We start from the raw sequence: 17,645 nt of genomic DNA, 5'->3' as shown, positions 1-17,645 counted from the left end.
GAGAGGAATTGCAGCTGGGATACCATGTTTTTAGCTGCCTTCTGCCAAATGGAAAATGACCAAAACCATAAAGTGACGTGTGATAGCGTGAAGGTCACCACGCTTTTGTGTTTGCCATATGCAGCAGGAGCGGAACGTCTCCTCTCCGAGGGCACTGTGAGCAGGAATGACCTGGCACCGTGCAAAGCAGGGGGGCTGTGGGCTTTGAACCCCCCTGGCAGTGCCACCGCAGCATCCCGGGGCCTGTTCTGGGTGCAGAAGCTTCGCCAGCTCCCAGCCCCTTTTCTCTCCATGCCTGGGGACTGCCTTGCTCTCCCTGCGCCAGGGCCACGCTCACTCACCCCTGGGAGGGGTTTTGGGAGCGTTTATCACTCGTGTCAGGGTGGGGAGTTCCTGATCATGCTTCTCCAGCGTCGCAGCCCGGAGCGGCCGGCAAAGGGAGGGGTTGGAAGATTAATCGGAGTCTTGTTTCCCGCTTGTGATTGCGGGAGCAGCCGTGGAGAGATTAAAAGCAGCAGCCCGGTGGCAGCACAGATTCCTGGGCTGATTTTTATTTCCTGACCTTTATTTCTCTGGTTGCACCCCTTTTCCTGGCACTGCTGTGAGTACCTGGGAGCACGCAGGAAAGAGGAGGGATGGGGCATGTTCAGCTCTGCCAGTTGCCAGCGGCACATCTCCTCCTCCTGTTTGGTCGGGACACAGGAATTGAGGCAATTAATCTGCATGTCTACTTGCTGCAAACAAATAAATAAAACCTGGAGGGTTTTCCCCATCTGTTTCTTTATGGTGTTGCTCTCGCTATTATTCTCGTTGTGTTTTGTTGTTCTGGGTTTTTTTTTGTTACGTCTAAAAGTAGGGAATGATGTGACTCTGTGAAATACAGCATCTTTGAATTTTTAAATTTTTTTTGTGTTGCTGATAGTATTTTCCTTTCCTGGGCAGGGAAGGGTCAGAGCTGGCAGTGTGAGCTGGATTCAGGCCATGACTCCTTGCAAAGAATCTTGTCCTGCACCATTTGCTCCGGAGCAAAACTGCCTTGAGTCCATTAGGGCAGCTGCTGTTGATTCCCGAGCTCTCCAAAGGTCAGGGGCACGCTCTGGGAAAGCAACTGAGTGTTTTCCCACGTCTCTGTGCTTATAGTGTAATGGAAAACTTAGGGAATAACTGGTTTACTTTCTTCTGTTTCCTCAGAAACTTTGATGGATACGCGGACGGCAACAGCCGAGCTGGGCTGGACCGCCAACCCACCTTCAGGGGTAAGTTCCACTTGTCCAGCTGACCCTTATGTGATCTATGGGGGGTCCATGCTTTTAATCCCCCTATTTATAGGGGTAAAATGCTGGTGGGAGGCCGGAGGAGTTGCAGTGGGAGCAGCGGTGCCCCGTAGGGCTGGTACGGGGTGCCAGGGCATCGCTGTCCGGCTGAGCCAGTCTGAGCATCCCTTCCCTGAGCCAGTCCTGGGGCCTTGGTGAAGATGGAGCTTGTCTCCATCTCTCCAGCTCCATGCTCTCCCTTGCCTTTCCTGTCCTTCTCCCTCCTGAAGGGTTCAGCCCCATCACTGCTCTCCATCCCCCTGCTCGTGCCTTCCCTCTCCCTGTGCCAAAAGGCTTGTAATTAGGAAACATTAGCAGGCTCCAACCAGCTTTCATACCTGGAACATCATCCATAATTGCACTCGGCAGTGCTCTTCCTTGGCTATTAATGTCACTTTTATGAAGTAATGAGGAACCAAACACCCTGAGGCACTTAAAACATCTTTTTTATATAATATGAGCCTTTGAGGAATGGAAGCATAAAATAACCTGACTCACATTCTCCTGGCAGAAAAAGTGAGAGATGGAGCTGCGGGTGGGAGGGGATGTGAGCTGATGGATGGGCACCACGGTGGGACAGGCAGGCTGGGTGCAGCCCCTGGGGACTCCAGGATGTAGCACCAGAGGGGAAGGGATGCCAGGCTGTGTCTTTGTTAGGGTGTCACTGGCTTGGCCAAGTCTTCAAAAGAAATTATTTTGCACACTATCACCAAAGCTGGGCCACACCTGCAGCAGGCATGAAATCCACTCCAGACATGTCAGAGCCCCTTGAATTGGGGTATTTTGCTACTGAATTGCTTTGGAAAAATTCTGGGCCCAGATAAATTGCTGGAAAAATTCAGGAGGGGCACGTGCAGGTGATGGAGACGGGATATAAATAGCTGCCTGCAGCTGCTGTCACTGAAAGCCTGTGCGAGGCAGGCGGGGAGCTTGTGTTGTAAGGCATGGTGGTCTCACCCTCTGCAGAGCAGCAGAGTAAAGCCCCTCCCCAGCCCCATCCCTGCATCCCACTGTGCACATCCCTCCATCCCTCTGTGCATCCCTGCAGCCATCCAATTCTCACTCCTCTGAGAGTTCCTGGGGAGGCTTCTGCTTCACAGGAGTGTGTATTAAATCTTCCACAAAGTATTTTAAATGCCAAGTCTCTTATCTAAAATCATAGAATCACAGAATCCTTTAGGCTGGAAAAACCCTCTCATACCATCAAGTCCAACCATTAACCCAGCACTGCCAAGGCCACCACTGACCCATGTCCCCAGGTGCCACAAAAGCTGTATGGCCAGCTTTTAAATCCCTCCAGGAATGGGGACTCCACCACTGCCCTGGGCAGCTGTGACAGAGCTGGACAACCCTTTCTGGCAAGGAATTTTCCCTAATATCCAATCTAAACCTCCCCTGGCCCAATTTGAGGCTGTTCCCTCTCCTCCTGTCCCTGTTCCCTGCGAGCAGAGCCCGACCCCCCCCGGCTGCCCCCTCCTGTCAGGGACTTGTGCAGAGCCACAAGGTCCTCCCTGAGCCTCCTTTGCTCCAGCCTGAGCCCCTTTTCCAGCTCCCTCAGCCGCTTCTGGGGTTCCAGCCCCTTCCCCAGCTCTGTTCCCTTCCCTGGACATGCTCCAGCCCCTCAATGTCCTTCTTGTCATGAGGGGCCAGAACTGGACAGAGGATTGGAGGTGCCCCAGCAGTGCCCAGCACAGGGGATGATGGTCACTGCCCTGGTCCTGCTGGTCACACTTTTCCTGACAGTGGGAGAGGCTCCTGGCGGCTGCTGCATTTCAGCTCCTTCTCTGAGGCTGTTCTCATCTCTCTTGGGGCTGGAGGCACAGGGATTTGATGAGCCACGTCTCCTGACCCTGGGGTTGCCATCAGCATGGGCTTTGTGCAGGCTTTGGGTCCCTTTTGGTTCCCTTTGGGTGGTGGCATCTCCCCATGGCATGCTGAGCTCCCAGAGGGGCTGCTCACCCCAGCTCACAGATTTGGCCCAGGCTGTTGATGCTCATGCTGGGGCCTGGTGCCAGCCAGGCTGCAGGGGCTGTGGTCCCCCAGGACGGGCTGTGGGCTCTCCTTCTGCTCTTCCTGATGGACGTGCTTTAAATCTCAGTGGAGACAGAGAACAACATTGACTTAATCCCCAGCTCCCTGTGAATTATTTAGTAGCATCTCATCAAAATGATGCATTTGTCGCTGTTAGAGCGTTGGTGGCAGCAGCTGCTGGCACTGTGGGTCCTTCCAGCCACAGGGACCTGCTGCTCCCAGTGCCTGGTACCAGGAGTGCTCAACCCAAGGCATGCACGAGGCAGTGCCTGGATCCAGCCCTGGACCCTACTGAGGGTTTTCCAAGGGGCATTTTGTGCTGTTCCTAAATGCAGGGAACCTTGAAGTGCAGCAGAGTTTTGTTGGCAGGTTTTGGCTCTGAGTTTTGAGGCTCTGAGGTTTTTGAGGATGAAGAGGAGGATTCCTGCAGTGAAGGCAGCAGAGCCATGGGACTGCTGTTAATGCTGGAGGAGAGCTCGTTGTCTGGTCTTAATTGGAGGCAGGGCTGTGATGCAAAGCCCAGGTGGGAACAGCAAACAATGGCAACCCCCTTGGTCAGGGAGGATTGTACGGCTCCTGCTCTGAAAATGTGTCTGGTAATGAAGGGGCACTGAATCCCCACGCCTTGTGCATGGGGGAGAAGGGGCTTTACAGCACTTTCCCAGCATGGGAGGAGAAGGAAGAGCACTGTACTGGATGAGGGAGGCTTTATTGCTGGTTTGGTAACCATGGCTTAACAACAACGTGCAACCTTGAGCTCTGATCTTGGCTTAAGCGTAGCAGAGCTGAGGAGGTGAGCCTGGGAGTGAATGTTCCGCTGCGCTTGTTGGCAGCATGAGGAGGACCCTGCTTTGAAAGCAAAACAAAAAGCTGTGTTTTGTTACATCGAGGCTGTGGTTCACAGGAGGGAAGCTTGGGGATGAGAAATGTGGTTGTTCAATGGAAAAGGGAAGAGGGGGAAAAATCTGTGAGGTTTCAGGGTTGGTTGTGGTGCATCATCTCGTCAGGACTCAGTGTGACAGGGCAGGGTAGCATCACCCGTTGTGCCCGTGTAAACACAGGCGTGAGGGCTGCTGCAGCATCGCTCCTGGAAATGATCCCCAATACTGAGGGAGCTGCTTAAAGATTGCCATATGAGTAATGCTGTTATGAGGAGACTGTAAACATGGATTAGTTAAAATGAATGGATTATGAGGTTGTAAATCTGTCTGTAGGACTCTAATGCCATCATAGACTATTCACAGTTTGCCGCTGTCCCTTAATTGAAATTGTAGCCTGGATTATATTAATGCCCTTCTATAAATCGAATTGCGAATCTATATTCCCTCTCTCCACAGCAGTAATGTTTTATTTAGTTGGTTTTCTTTGCCGGGGGAAATGATCCCGTTGTGCCGGCAGCTTGGGGTCAGGCTCGCTCTCCAGCCCACGTGCTGCCTCGGGCTTTAATGAAGCTGTAGCCTTGTGTGCTGCCTTCCCTCCTGCCTCCAGGTGCCTGGGCCATCTTTCTTCCCATTTTTACATCCTCTCAGGGCAGATAAGGCAGTTGCCCACGTGGAAAAGACGTCTTAACATCAATTGGGAGCAATGGGGAGAGGCATGGAAGGGTAAGAGGGTGGGGATTTCTTCTGATCCTGGACTGGTGTCCGCATGTACATCACATTGTGTGTCCATAACCACATTCCTCATCCCCTTTGGAACTTTGGGATTGTCCTCCCAGCCCTGCCCTATGCAGGGTGAGCGGCCATCTCTGGCCCCTCTTCCTCCTTTTCACCACTTCTCCCTGCTCCTTTCTGCAGTGGGAAGAAGTCAGTGGCTACGACGAGAACCTCAACACCATCCGTACGTACCAGGTGTGCAACGTCTTCGAGCCCAACCAGAACAACTGGCTCCTCACCACCTTCATCAACCGGCGCGGGGCTCACCGCATCTACACCGAGATGCGCTTCACTGTGCGGGACTGCAGCAGCCTCCCCAACGTCCCCGGCTCCTGCAAGGAGACCTTCAACCTCTACTACTACGAGACAGACTCTGTCATTGCCACCAAGAAGTCCGCCTTCTGGACGGAGGCACCCTACCTCAAAGTGGACACCATCGCTGCTGACGAGAGCTTCTCCCAGGTGGACTTTGGGGGCCGCCTGATGAAGGTGAACACGGAAGTGAGAAGCTTTGGGCCCCTGACCCGCAATGGCTTTTACCTGGCTTTCCAGGACTACGGGGCTTGCATGTCTCTGCTGTCTGTCAGGGTCTTCTTCAAGAAGTGCCCCAGCGTGGTGCAGAACTTCGCCATCTTCCCGGAGACGATGACGGGCGCGGAGAGCACCTCTCTGGTGACGGCGCGCGGCACCTGCATCCCCAACGCCGAGGAGGTGGACGTGCCCATCAAGCTGTACTGCAACGGCGACGGCGAGTGGATGGTGCCCATCGGCCGCTGCACCTGCAAGGCTGGCTATGAGCCCGAGAACAACGTGGCTTGCAAAGGTAAGGTTGGCTTTGGGCAACAAGCCCTTGGTGTTTGTTTCAGGGTAAAATGTTTGTCCCCTAACAAACTGTTTTGTGCAGTAGGCAGTACTTCCCCTGATGTGGTTTTGCTCCAGGGAGCAGTGGTCAGCCTTGTGGTTTCTCGGTGTGCTCTGGTCAGTGGCCAGACCTGGTGAGCAGCGTGGTGAGGGTGTGGGTGGCGGTGCCAGTGCCGCTGCCACCCTGCTGGAAGTCACCTCTGTGATGTGGTGCCTTCAAAGTGCCGTGCTCTCCGGCCGGGTTCTTTCATCTGCCTCGTTATCTCCCCAGCAGAGCCGGGCAGCTGCCGTGGGGCCCGGCTGCCGTGGGGCTGCTCTGATTCTCGGCGTTAATTGGAATTGTTGTGCTGGTTTTTGGATTCCCCGGCCACACCACCAGCGTGCTGCTGCCTGCTGGAGTCCTGCAGTGCGAGGTTATAAGTATGGCAACAGTGCTCACTGCTTTTCATCTCCTTTTGCCCTTGTGGTGAATATTTCCCAAATACCTTTGAAGCATTATTTTTTTTTCTATGGGCCACCTTTTCCTTCTCCTCTCCCGAATTAAGGTATTGGTTTTGCACGCTGCTTGGAAGGAGGGGAGAGGAGAGGGCTTTCTGCTCACCCTGTTTCATCAGTTCCAAATAGCTTCTAGAAGGTCAACACCACCAGGATAAGGAAGGGTTGGGAAGAAGGAGGTGGTCAAAGTGCTTAAGGGCTGGTTTGGGGGGTTGTGATGGGGAGAGGTCCAACTTGGATCTCTTTTGGTGCAGGTGGTGGAATGTGTGTACCACCATGCTTGGCTGTGATGCCCCTTGGGGAGTCCCCCCAAGGTGTTTCTTCATCTGTAACTCTGGATATGTGAAGATGGCAAAGCTGGGATTCAAGCTGTGGAGAAGCTTGTTTGATGGTTTGCTCTAAACCTGGGAACTTGTGTAAGTTTTCACCACACAAAGCCTCTTTCCCCCCTGGCCAAAGCAGGGATGGTGACACCTTCCCATGCCAGGGCTCCAACAACCAGGAAACCCCGAGAATCCTTTCTCAAACAGCATGGCTGGGGGATTCCTATGAGTTTTGTGGCTGACCCTTAGGGGTGGTTTTGTTCCCACCAGGAGATTGCTGTGAGGAGCCGAACGCTCTGTCGGAGGGAGGGCTTTCTGCAAACGGAGTGTTCCTGGCGAGACGTTCCTCTGCTATTGAACCAACACACAGAAAGCACACATGGTTGTATGGCAAAATGACATTTCTCATCATGGGAAAACAAATACTAATTTTAGCAAAACACTGGAATTGAGAAGTAATGTCACTTTGCCAGAAATGGAGGAAAACAGTGATAATGTAAAACTGTGGGTTTTGGTGGTGTTGACCTTTCTGCCAGCTGGAGGAAGGTGGGGTCTTGAGTGCTCCTGACCCCTGGGAGGACCGTGATGCACCTTCTCAATGCCTGGGGAAGGGCAGAGGATTGACAACAGCAGGACGAGAGGCACGGGAGCAAACCTGCTGAGGGTGGGTGTTACACCCATCTCCATGGCTTTTCTTGTTTCCTTTTCTTGTGCAAACTCCACAAGGGTTGGGCAGTGTTCATGCCATCAAAGCTACACCAAGCAGACCCCAGGAAACTGGGGATTTGTTGGGTTTTCTGTGCCCTAGTGCCTGTCTCCAGCTGTGCTCCCACTCCTCAGCACTGATCCCCAAGGAGAAACTGCTGAGCACCTGGTGAGCGTTTTGCCTTTGCATGGGGAGCGTGCTTTGTATTCAGACTCCTTGAGGCGAAGATTAGGGATCCTGGCAGCTCTGAGGAGTAGAAATATCTTTTATAGATTGACTGACAGCATGTAGGATCCTGAAAGGCACCAGAGTATGCTGTGGGTGCAGGGCAAATAGGTGTTAAATGGCACCAGGCATGTCTGTGATAACAGGAGGGTGCTGTTTGGTGATTCCAGGGGTGCTGGTAAGGTGCTGTCTGTGGAGGAGAGCTCTGATGGCTGCCCTTCCCCAGTCCTGTGCGAGTATTTTCCAGTTCCCATGTCAGGAGGACAGAGAAAAGGCTTGGATTGCAGGAGACCCGTGTGACTGAAGGCCCTGCTCAATGCCGCTGAGGAACCCAAATCCAGGATATCCCCCATCCCTGGAAGTTCACTAAAACCCCTCCTAAAAGCTTGATCCAGGGTTAACATCAGGAATTTTGGAAAATTAACTTTTTTTGAATAAATATCTGACCTTGGGTTGGACTCTGGCTCCGTGGTAGTTCATTGGCCATGAAGCTCCTCCTGGTATCCCCATGGACCTTGGAGCTGGCAAGGGAAGACCTAAGCCCACTTAGGTGAAGGTTGGTGGGCAGGAGGTGCCGCATTGCAAAGTTTAGAAATAACAATTCCTTGGTTTTCTGTTAGGCTTTGTTTTCTCCGAAGGGGTTGTATTCCCCTGCCTGGTTTGCCTGGCAGGGAAGCTGCCAGGATTGCACCCTGGCTCCTGGGAAGCACACACTCCTAACATCTGCTCCAAGCTTTCATCAGCCTGAGATGAGACACTTAACAAGCCTGTGGGAATTGTCACCAAGGGAAAAAAAAAACCCCAAAAAAGAAAATCCTCCACTATTTGAAGGCTGAAAAAATAGGCTTAATTCCTACGTGGTGGGGGAAAAGATAGGGTTGGGTTGTTTAGCTCCCCCAGCTCTGTCTCATCCCGCTCTCCCCTGGGAAGGAGGCTGTGCCTATCATGGGGCCATTAGACCGGAGCAGGTTCGTGCTGACAGTGGAGCTTGGGGCACTCAGGGATTCATTAATCCCGGCTTTTAGCGGCACTTACGGCTCGAGGGGGGCACAGGCACAACGTCATCTTTGTTGGGGGTACTTGGAGCCCTGAGGAGATTATCCTCATGTTTGGGGTCAGAGGGATGGGGGGCTGCTACCACCACCGCGCCAGGATGGGCGTGGGAGAGGGGAATTGTCTTTATCAGACAATCAGCCCTGTTATTTGTTCACATCCCAGGCTGATTTGGCACAGGTGCCCTGGCACAGCTCTCAGCTGTACCCCAAAGCCCAGTGGACTGCCCAGCACATCCTCTTGGACACCCCGTGCCCGCGGGGGCGGTGGGTCAGTGCAAGCTGGAGGCTCTGCCTGAATCCCAAATGAATAATTCATTTGGTGCGTTCGAGAGCCCACGCTCTGCTCGGGCTGATATTAAATCCATTTGTCTTGCTCTGCCCCGTCCCTCAGCCCTGCTTTATGGCTTCCTTGTGTGGTCAAGGGGCGGGCAATGCATCATCGTGCCGGGGGCAGGTGGGAGGGAGGGTGGCAGCGGGGATCACTGGCAGGCGGGGGAAACCTTGGATGAGCGCTCTGGGTGGATTTCGCTTTTTCTCCTCAAGGAAGATTGTTAAACCCTTCCTCCTGGTGTTTGAAACCTGATGATGGCAAAGGAACCCCTCACCAGACACTAGTTGTGTCTCTTGGCTTTCATCCCTTTTGACTTTGAGGACTGGGCACTGTATTTCTGTCTGCTGGAATCACGCTGGCTTTCTCTCTGACCTTCCCCGTGCCTGGCACTGACTCGGGTGCACGGAGAAGGAAGAAGTCTGGGGCTGAACCAGCTTTGTGCTGAATTTATCTGTTGTATTTATAAACCCAGGAGGAAGGGGTGAGAGAGCGGTCCTGCTGTTACCCGGCCTTGTCTCACTTTCAGTTTTCCCCTCCTGGCAAATTCCTGTGCTGGCGCGTTCGGGAGCCTCTGATCTGCTCCTGCCGGCCTGTCTGCTACAGCAGCTGGAAATCTGACCTGGCAGGGGGAAACAATCAAAATAAACCCCACAAAACCAGAGCAAAGCTGGGCTGGGATGCCTGCAATGCAAAGCCTTGCTTCCAGGCATCCCTGGCTTTCCCGGAGCAGCCGGCCCCTATCCCATCTCCAGCAGGGTCCCCCCATCCTTCCTTACCTGCTGGCCGATGTGCTGGGCTGTGCCCGGCCTTTGCCAAAGCTCTGTGGGGGTTTATCCTGATCTCCTTCATCCCTTTGATTTCTCTGTCTCCTTTGCGTGTTTGTCCTTCCCTCCTGCCTTTTGTGTGGAGGAGTGGATTGGGGAAAGGAGCAGCGGGAGGGGCACGAACGACCTTGAATGTCAGGGAGTGAGCAGCTCCATGCTGGTTCCCCTGTTATCCTCCCCTCCTGCCGAGCAGCCCTGGTGATAATTATTGATTTCCTCTACTTATCCATCACAGAAGATTGGAAACAATGTGATTTAAAAAGCGATTTTTTAAATAATTGCGAACATTTTGCAATTAGTAGTAGAACAATTTGCTATCGCTTAAAACAAGGGAATTGTCAAGCTTTCCCAATGAATTTGTTGCTTGTGTTGAGAACTGGGACTTTTGAGTCTCTGGCTGTGCCCTTGCCTGCCTTTTCCTTGCTCCGTGGTCCAGCCTGGTGCCCGTGCAGCATTTTGGGGCACCCAGGAGAGGTTTTCTTGGGTGATGACAGTGATGTTGGTTTTGTCCCATGGGTGAATGGCAGCCAGGGAGGTCATGGGGACACAGGATCCTGCTCCCCGTGCCTTTGGCTGTATCCATCCCATCCCAGTGTGCTGCAGCTCCATGCCCAGCTGCCTGGGTGCCTGGGGCAGGGTGAGCACACCAGGCATTGGCAGGAGCTGCAGAAAAGCCTTGTTTTTTGCTTTTAAGGATGGCTTAATTTTAATTTTTTTTCCAATCTGCTGGTCCGTGCACTTCCCCGTGGTTGGGAATCATTTTATTTCCAGCCTCTGTGCTGACCTCTCTCCTCCCCACCACTCCAGCATCTCATTGCAGCTTTCCTGGCCTACAAGTGATCTCTTTTTTAAGATTTTCTCCTCTAAAACAGGAGGGGAAAAACAAAGAGGTAAAAAGAAAGTGCTTGCCCTGCCCCTCTCTCCTTCCGCCTGCCCTTGGATTTGGTTTAGCAGGGCACAGGATGGGGCCAGCGGCACCCCAGAACAAGGACTGGGGACAAAAAAGAAATACTTGGGCTTAAAAACCATCAGCACTTCTTCAAGCTCTTTCCTGGGGACCAGGTCGAGGTCAGCTGGTTTGTTCCCAAACCTTTCCAAACCTGTGGACAAACAGCTGATGCACTCTGGGGTCTCTGCCTGGCAGCTGGCTGGAAGGGAGCCTCTGTGGCTGATGCTCATGATGATTGAAGTGTTTTTCCAGGGACAGTGTTTCCCTGTGGGTTGGAATTGGGATTTCAAGCTTTCCTCCTGGCCAGCATGGGCAGTGTCAGCACGCTGGGGCTGTGGGTCTCCTCCTCCCCATGCAGTGCTGTGCCTCTGCTCCCTGGGCCTTGGGCACCTGGGACACACTACCCCACTAACCATCCCAAAAGCTGCTTTTAGACCCCAATCAGAGCAGCTGGGGCACTTCCCACCCTAAATGGCAGCAAAGATGTCCGGGGAGTGTTTTATTTCAGGCTTAGCTGAGCCACAAACCTCCACCCGCTCAAAATGGGCCTTTTTCTCCTTTCTTTTTTTTTTTTCTTTCCCCTTTTGTTTTTGTTTTTTGGCACAATATCAAGTTTCCTGCCCCTCTCCCATCCTGCATCAACCCAAGCTGCTCTCCCTGCTCGGGCTGTGCTGGGAAGTGGCAGCTCTCCCAGCTCCTGCCGAATCCTGGCAGCGGGAGGGAGGGAGGGAGGGAGGGAGGGAGGGATGCTCCCCTTTGTTGGAGGGGCTTTGCCTCTGCCTGGCAGCGATCTCCCGGCTTCCACCACTGGGTGGAACAGGCAGCCCAGTTTTACCACGGCCACTCTGTGGAGGAGAAACAGTGAGAGAAAAAGAAAAAAAGTGTGATTTTTCCTAAATTATGCCTTAGTGAAGGCATCCATTAACCTCTGTAATAATTTTGCAAGGAAAATGTCCAGGAAAACCTTGTTAACTTTTTTTCTAATGAGTGTGATGGGTTTTAATGAACGTCTTAATTAGACATTATTAGCCCAAATGTGCCTCTGGTGGATTCAGGCCCTTTTCCTTCCCCCAGTGCAGGGATGGGCAGGGTCCATGAGTCCTGGCTGCTGCCAGGGAGGAGGTTTGGGCACCACAGCTCCCTGTCCCAGTCCCCAGAGCATCTCTGTGATGCAGACCTGTCCCAAGGAGAAGAAAGGGAGAAACGCAGAAAATACCCCAGGCAGGGTGTGAGTGGGGGCCAGGTGAGCATTGCAGGGTTGGGATTCCAGAGCTGCAGCAGTGACCTCAGAGGGATTAGGGAATTCCATGGCTTCCATGGATGGCTTTATTTTCCTGCTTAGCAATTTTTTTGCTCCTTATCAATTTTTTTCCTCCTTAAATTGTTCCATGGGCTGTTTGTGTATTTCCCCTCCCTACCATGAGAACTTCTGAGTGTCAATAACATTGATTCCACCCTTAAAACAGGAAGAAAAATCCTCCTTTGATTTTCCCACCCAGCAAAGGGTCTTTCCTTGTGACTGTTTGCAAATTGAGGCATAAAACTGCTTCCAAGCCCTTGTTCTGCTAATAATCCATTTAGGAAACTTTCTGTGGTAGCTGAAGAGCCCGAGGAAATGAATTTTTGGGGGGATTTTGGGGTGCAGAGCTCCGTGTGCGCGTATCCATGAGCATCCCTGCGGCAGTGGGCTGTGAGACCCACCCATCTTTCCCAACCTTCTCCACTCACCCAGCCCAGGAGTCCTGGCTCTCATCCCGCTGCCAGCACGTCCGAGGTCTTTGCTGTCGGGCAGGAGCAGGGATTGTTCTCCTGGACAATGGGAGAGCCGCAAGGAAGCGCCAGATCCAGCCCGTGTCCGGCACCCGCATTGTTTCGCCCTTGTTTGCAAACAGCCAGCACCTGGCAAACCCAGTGACTCAGCCAGGGACTTTTAAAGCCTTTCTATAACTTTTTCCTTTTTGTTGTTTTTGGTTGGTTTTTGGTTTTTGTGTTTTTTTTTTTTGCAGTCACGAGAGAACTCCTTTGGGAATAGCTCCTCTTGCTGTGCTTTGCTTGCAAGGGGGTGGGAATGTCACCTGTGTTTGGGGCTGTGCTGCACCCTACAGCCCGTGGCATGCTCCAGGAGCCAGTGTCTCTCCCAGCAGGATAACAGCAATAATCTCAAATGGAAAAAAAGGACTTTTTTACCCTGGCTGGGGAAGGGGCTGGAGCACCAGGAGTGGCTGAGGGAGCTGGGAAAGGGGCTCAACCTGGAGCAAAGGAGGCTCAGGGGGGACCTTCTTGTCGCTGTTCTACCGAGAACCGGTGAGAAACAACACAATCCAAATCCAAGGAGAAAAGGAATTATTTTATTATTTACACACTAGGTTATATGTCTTTGTACATGAGAGAGCATGATATGATTGGCCGCTTGACCAGCCACCCCCTAGCTGAGGTTGGCTAGGTTCTCTAGCACCCATTCAAAATATTTTTTCCAGAGTACCAAAACAAGGCTGGAAAACAAACCCAGGTGCACAGATAGAGAATTAGTTTACAAAACCATCTTTCACTGTTTCTAGCTAAAGCATGAGAAAGAAAAACTTCACAAAATGCTTCTGCAGCTGTAAAATTCCTCTGCTCCTGCCTTTTAGCATCCACACCTTGTGGCTCTGCACAACTCCCTATGGGAGGGGACAGCCAGGGGGGTCAGGCATTGCTCCCAGGGAACAGGGACAGGAGGAGAGGGAACGGCCTCAAGCTGTTTAGACTGGAAATTAAGGAAAATTTCTCCACCAAAAGGGCTGCCAAGCCCTGAAACAGGCTGCCCAGGAAAGTGATGGAATCACCATCCCTGGAAGTGTTCGAAAGCTGTGCAGATGTGGCACTTGGGGACATGGGTCAGTGGTGGCCTTGGCAGTGCTGGGTTAATGTTTGGAGTCAATGACCTTGGAGGGCTTTTCCAACCTAATGATTCTGTGATTTTTCCCCTCAAGCCATGAGCTAACTCATCACCAGTCCCCTGTGCAAGGCAGCATTTGGAAGCTGAGTTGGGCTGCAGTTGGGCTTTGCAGGTCTCCTGCAACCCCTGCTTGGGGAAACAGCCCTCAAGGGATGATGTTTTAGTAACTGAGAGACCCAGAGAGGTGAAAAAGCCACGGACCAGCTGGAAAGAGTTGCCCTGCTTTCCTCTGGCTGTCTGAGGAGGTTTGTGTGGGTTGGATGGGCCAGCTGGGACGCTGCTGAGGAAGGATGAGGGAAAAGTAATCAGTGCAGATACTGAGGTTTTAATTTGCTCCCCTCTCCGAGCCCCGCCACGCGCTCGGATGGTGACAAATGGAGCGGTGCCGTGGGTGTCAGCTCCGAGTGTGTTACAAGTGGTCATTTGTCACGCCCGGTGCCTCGCGGCGCAGAGGATGCGTGGAGAGAGGAGTGGGGCGATTAAATCAAGAGCAGGCCTTTGGAGGAGCCATGGGAAAACCCATCCGTCTGCAGCCAGTGCAGCACTCACGGCCAAGGAACCAGCCGTGCCTTGGCTGTGGGAGCATCACACCAGAGTCGTGGGCACCCCAGATTGACTTCTGCACCCACCCCAGGGGGGAATTGCTGTTCTCCCACCCTAGGCTCCAGCAGCAGCCAAGAAAATGGCATGAATGGCATGCAGGGAGCTTAGTTTTTGCCTTCAGCCCAGGACTCACCTGCTTGTGTCACATTTTTGTATGGAATGGATTTGAGGCAGGAGAGCTGTGGGCTGGGGTAGGAGCTGGTCACCTTGGTGCTCTCAGTGTGGCTGCATCCTGCCTGAGCGTGGCTGGGCTCCTGGCAGCACCCCTGTGAGCAGGGATATTCCTGGGATAACGCTGTCCTTGTCTTGTCTCATCCCTTCCCTCCTCGGGGCCTCTCTGGGATGATGCTCTGGCAGAGCTCTGCCATCTCCTTGATCTTCTGGGGGAGAGTTGTGGAGCCTGGGGTGCAGCACTGTGTGCCAAGCTGGAGGTGGAGAGCTCCAGCCTTCAGGCCTGGTCTCTGGACTTTGCTGCCTGAAACTTGTCTGATGCCTTTTCTTGCCTTTTTGCCTTTTCTTTTATACCCCTGTTATACCTTTTTACAACTCCTGCATTCTCAGTGCTTTTTCCCTACATTCTTGGACTTGTTTGTCAAGCTGAGAGACTCAACATTTTAGAAGCTTCGTAGCCAGGGATCAGTGTGCCCCAGAGCCCAAGGTCCTCTCCAGAACACATTCTGTAAACCAAGATAGAACCATCCAGGGGAAGGTTCCTTGGGGAGGGGGGCTCACTTGAGCCTCTCCTTGGGGAATCTTTGATAGATCCGCTAATTAATAAAACCTATAATGTTATACCAGATCTTTTTTGGGGCATACTCAGCAGGGTGCATTTCAATGCATATAACCTGGATGTGTGCACCTAAGGATCCTTAAAATAAATACCAAGGTAAAATCCCTTTTCCCCTTCTAACTGTGTTTGACTCTTGATTTTAAGACCAGGAAAAGGCATCAGTCTGTAAAAGCAGGGGCATCCTGGAAAATGATATACAGGGGAATTACAAATTAAATTTCCATCCTGGCTCAAGCAGCTGTGCCGGGTCTGCAGCCCAGAGAGGAAATTGCCATTGAGGAGAGACATGATAGTGACTTAGAATTTTATTTTTTATTTTGTACTTTATTATAGTACATATTGCATCCAGGCTCAACATATCTGCCCTGGCCATAGCTTTGGTATGGGTTGGTGTGCACTGTGTCCCCTCTGTGGTGCAGAGGGACCTGGTCACCCTCCTTACAAGCAGGGATTACTTTGATGTTTATGGGTTTTGCTCTGTTGCAAAACTGGGAATTTGAAATGGTTCTGGGCATGGCAGAAAGGTTCTCTGGCTGTCTGGGTGTTTCCAGGGACTGTCATTCTCTGGCTAAACCCAAATCTCCGGGTTTGCCATGGGCATCTGTTTCAGCACACCAGGCAAGCGAGGGTGGCAGTGCTGGAGGAGGGTGACAGGAGAGACCTGCGGTTATCACAGATCTCCTGCTCCACATCGGATCTGCTCCTGAGCTCTTAATCATCTGTTATTATTGAAGGCAACTTATTCTTAGAGAGCCCAAGGTGCAAATTATGTTTCACAGCTAAGAAAAGCTTCCAGAGCTGCTTACGTACAGTAAATCCCTGCAGTCTCAGGGGGCTTTGACTTATGTGTAGCAGATGTTGAGGATGGAGGAGACCACACCTTTGTGCCTGCTTGTTGCTATCACCAGCACAGACACAGGTGGAAATTTAGGCAGGAAGAAGCTGTCTGGGCTCAGAGGTGGGGTCAGTGAGTGTTCTCCCACCCTGCAGCTCTGGGCATCTGTCCTGTCCCCGGTGATGGCACCAACATGGACAGTGCCAGCGTTCACACTGCTTGCAGGAGGTCCTTTCCTGTCCAAAGCAGGTTGCCTGCCCTCCCCACTGTGGCATAGGGGTGAGCCAGTGTGGGAATCATGGGAGCATGGAATGGTTTGGCTGGAAGGGCTTTTCAAAGGTGTCACCCTTGTCAGTGCCGTGGGTCCTCTCTCCTCTCTGCAGCTGGGTAGGAAGGCGCCTTTCCTCCCAGGAACAGCAATTATGGCTTGTTCTGCTATAAATATTCATAGGGAAGCTCTCTTAATTGCTTTTCTAATTAATTCCATGCATGGCACTCTTGGGGTGGATGAGGAATGTGCCTTGGTTGGGATATCCTCCCATGGCAAATCCATTCCTGGGCACAGTCCTTAGGCAGTCAGCCAATCCACAGCCCCCCAAGGCTCACCTCCACCCCGATGGCAGTGTCCTGCTCCATGGTGGGACACCTCAGCACCCCAGTGTGACCCCGATGTCCCGCAGTGCTGTGGCAGGGACACAGGGAAGCTGTGTGTCCCCACGGCCCTGCCCGTGCCGGCAGCACCAGCCTGGCCCTGTGGCTGAAACTCTCCCCAGCCCCATCCTGGGGTGGCTCTTCCTTCACGGTATCAGCACTAACGAGGAACTACTTCAGACGTAATTAATGAGCACTTGATGTTCTCTAGATCGAGGGGACACTGCATGGCATGAGCTGGAGAAGGAGGAAGAGGGGCTTAATTACTTCCTGTTAGGGACGGGAGATGTTTGCTTCCCAGCCAGGAGGGGACTGTGCTTTGGGGAGCCCAGTGGCGATGCCACCCCAATTTCCCAGTCAGAAGAGGGGCTGGAATTACGGAGTGACATCGGTGGTTCCCAAAATCCCTGGTTGCAAAGGAAAGATGCATCTTTTTCGGGGGGCTTCTAACTGCAGCCCCTGCCAGCAGCTCTGTACCTGCAGGAAGAGCTTCTCCCAGAGATCCTGCAGGAATTTTCGTGCTGGTTCATTTCCCTGTTGATGAGGTGGTTCGATAGCTCACACAGGCATTGAGGGGTGAACATGATGTGCTGGGTTAGGGAGCACATGGTAGTATTGTCTCTTCCAGTCTTTGTCCATTGACTCTGGAGTTTCACGTTGCTGCAGTTCACGAGGGAAAAAAATATTTCTCCATGGAGCCTCCAGATGCCTGGAGTGGGGGTAGAAAGCATCTCTGGGGGTTGTGTCCTGGCCTGAATCTCAGTCCCCCAGTTTTTTACTCCAAACTCATTGTGAGGTTCATTGTGGGCAACAGATGGTGAGGCACTGGCCTTGGACACTTCCAGGGGTGGGGCAGCCACAGCTTCTCTGGGAAACCTGTGCCAGGGCCTCACCACCCAAGAATTTGTTTCCAATATCCAATCTAACCTTGCCCTCTGTCCATGTAAAGCCCTTCCCCCTTGTCCTGTCACTCCAGGCCCTTGGAGCCCTTTAGGCACTGGAAGCTCCTGCCTGCAGGGATGGCAGCCCCGGTAGAGGGAAGAGCCTGTGCTGGGCTGCA

At 52.7% G+C, this 17,645-nt stretch overlaps 1 protein-coding gene across 1 annotated transcript in view; it reads left to right on the top strand.

The window, feature by feature from the left end:
• EPHB1 (EPH receptor B1) overlaps positions 1-17,645 on the top strand; it is an 80,284-nt gene that overhangs the window by 24,292 nt on the left and 38,347 nt on the right. Inside the window, exons 2-3 of the mRNA XM_042024691.1 lie at positions 1,192-1,256; positions 5,141-5,822. Coding sequence (XP_041880625.1) covers positions 1,192-1,256; positions 5,141-5,822 — 747 coding nt within the window. The remainder of the gene's footprint in view (positions 1-1,191; positions 1,257-5,140; positions 5,823-17,645) is intronic.

Source organism: Corvus kubaryi, unplaced genomic scaffold, assembly GCF_017639235.1.
Source record: "Corvus kubaryi isolate FWS band 111438036 unplaced genomic scaffold, C.kubaryi_AGA036_p1.0 37264, whole genome shotgun sequence".
Taxonomy (NCBI): domain Eukaryota; kingdom Metazoa; phylum Chordata; class Aves; order Passeriformes; family Corvidae; genus Corvus; species Corvus kubaryi.
This window is presented reverse-complemented; position numbering and strand designations above follow the sequence as displayed.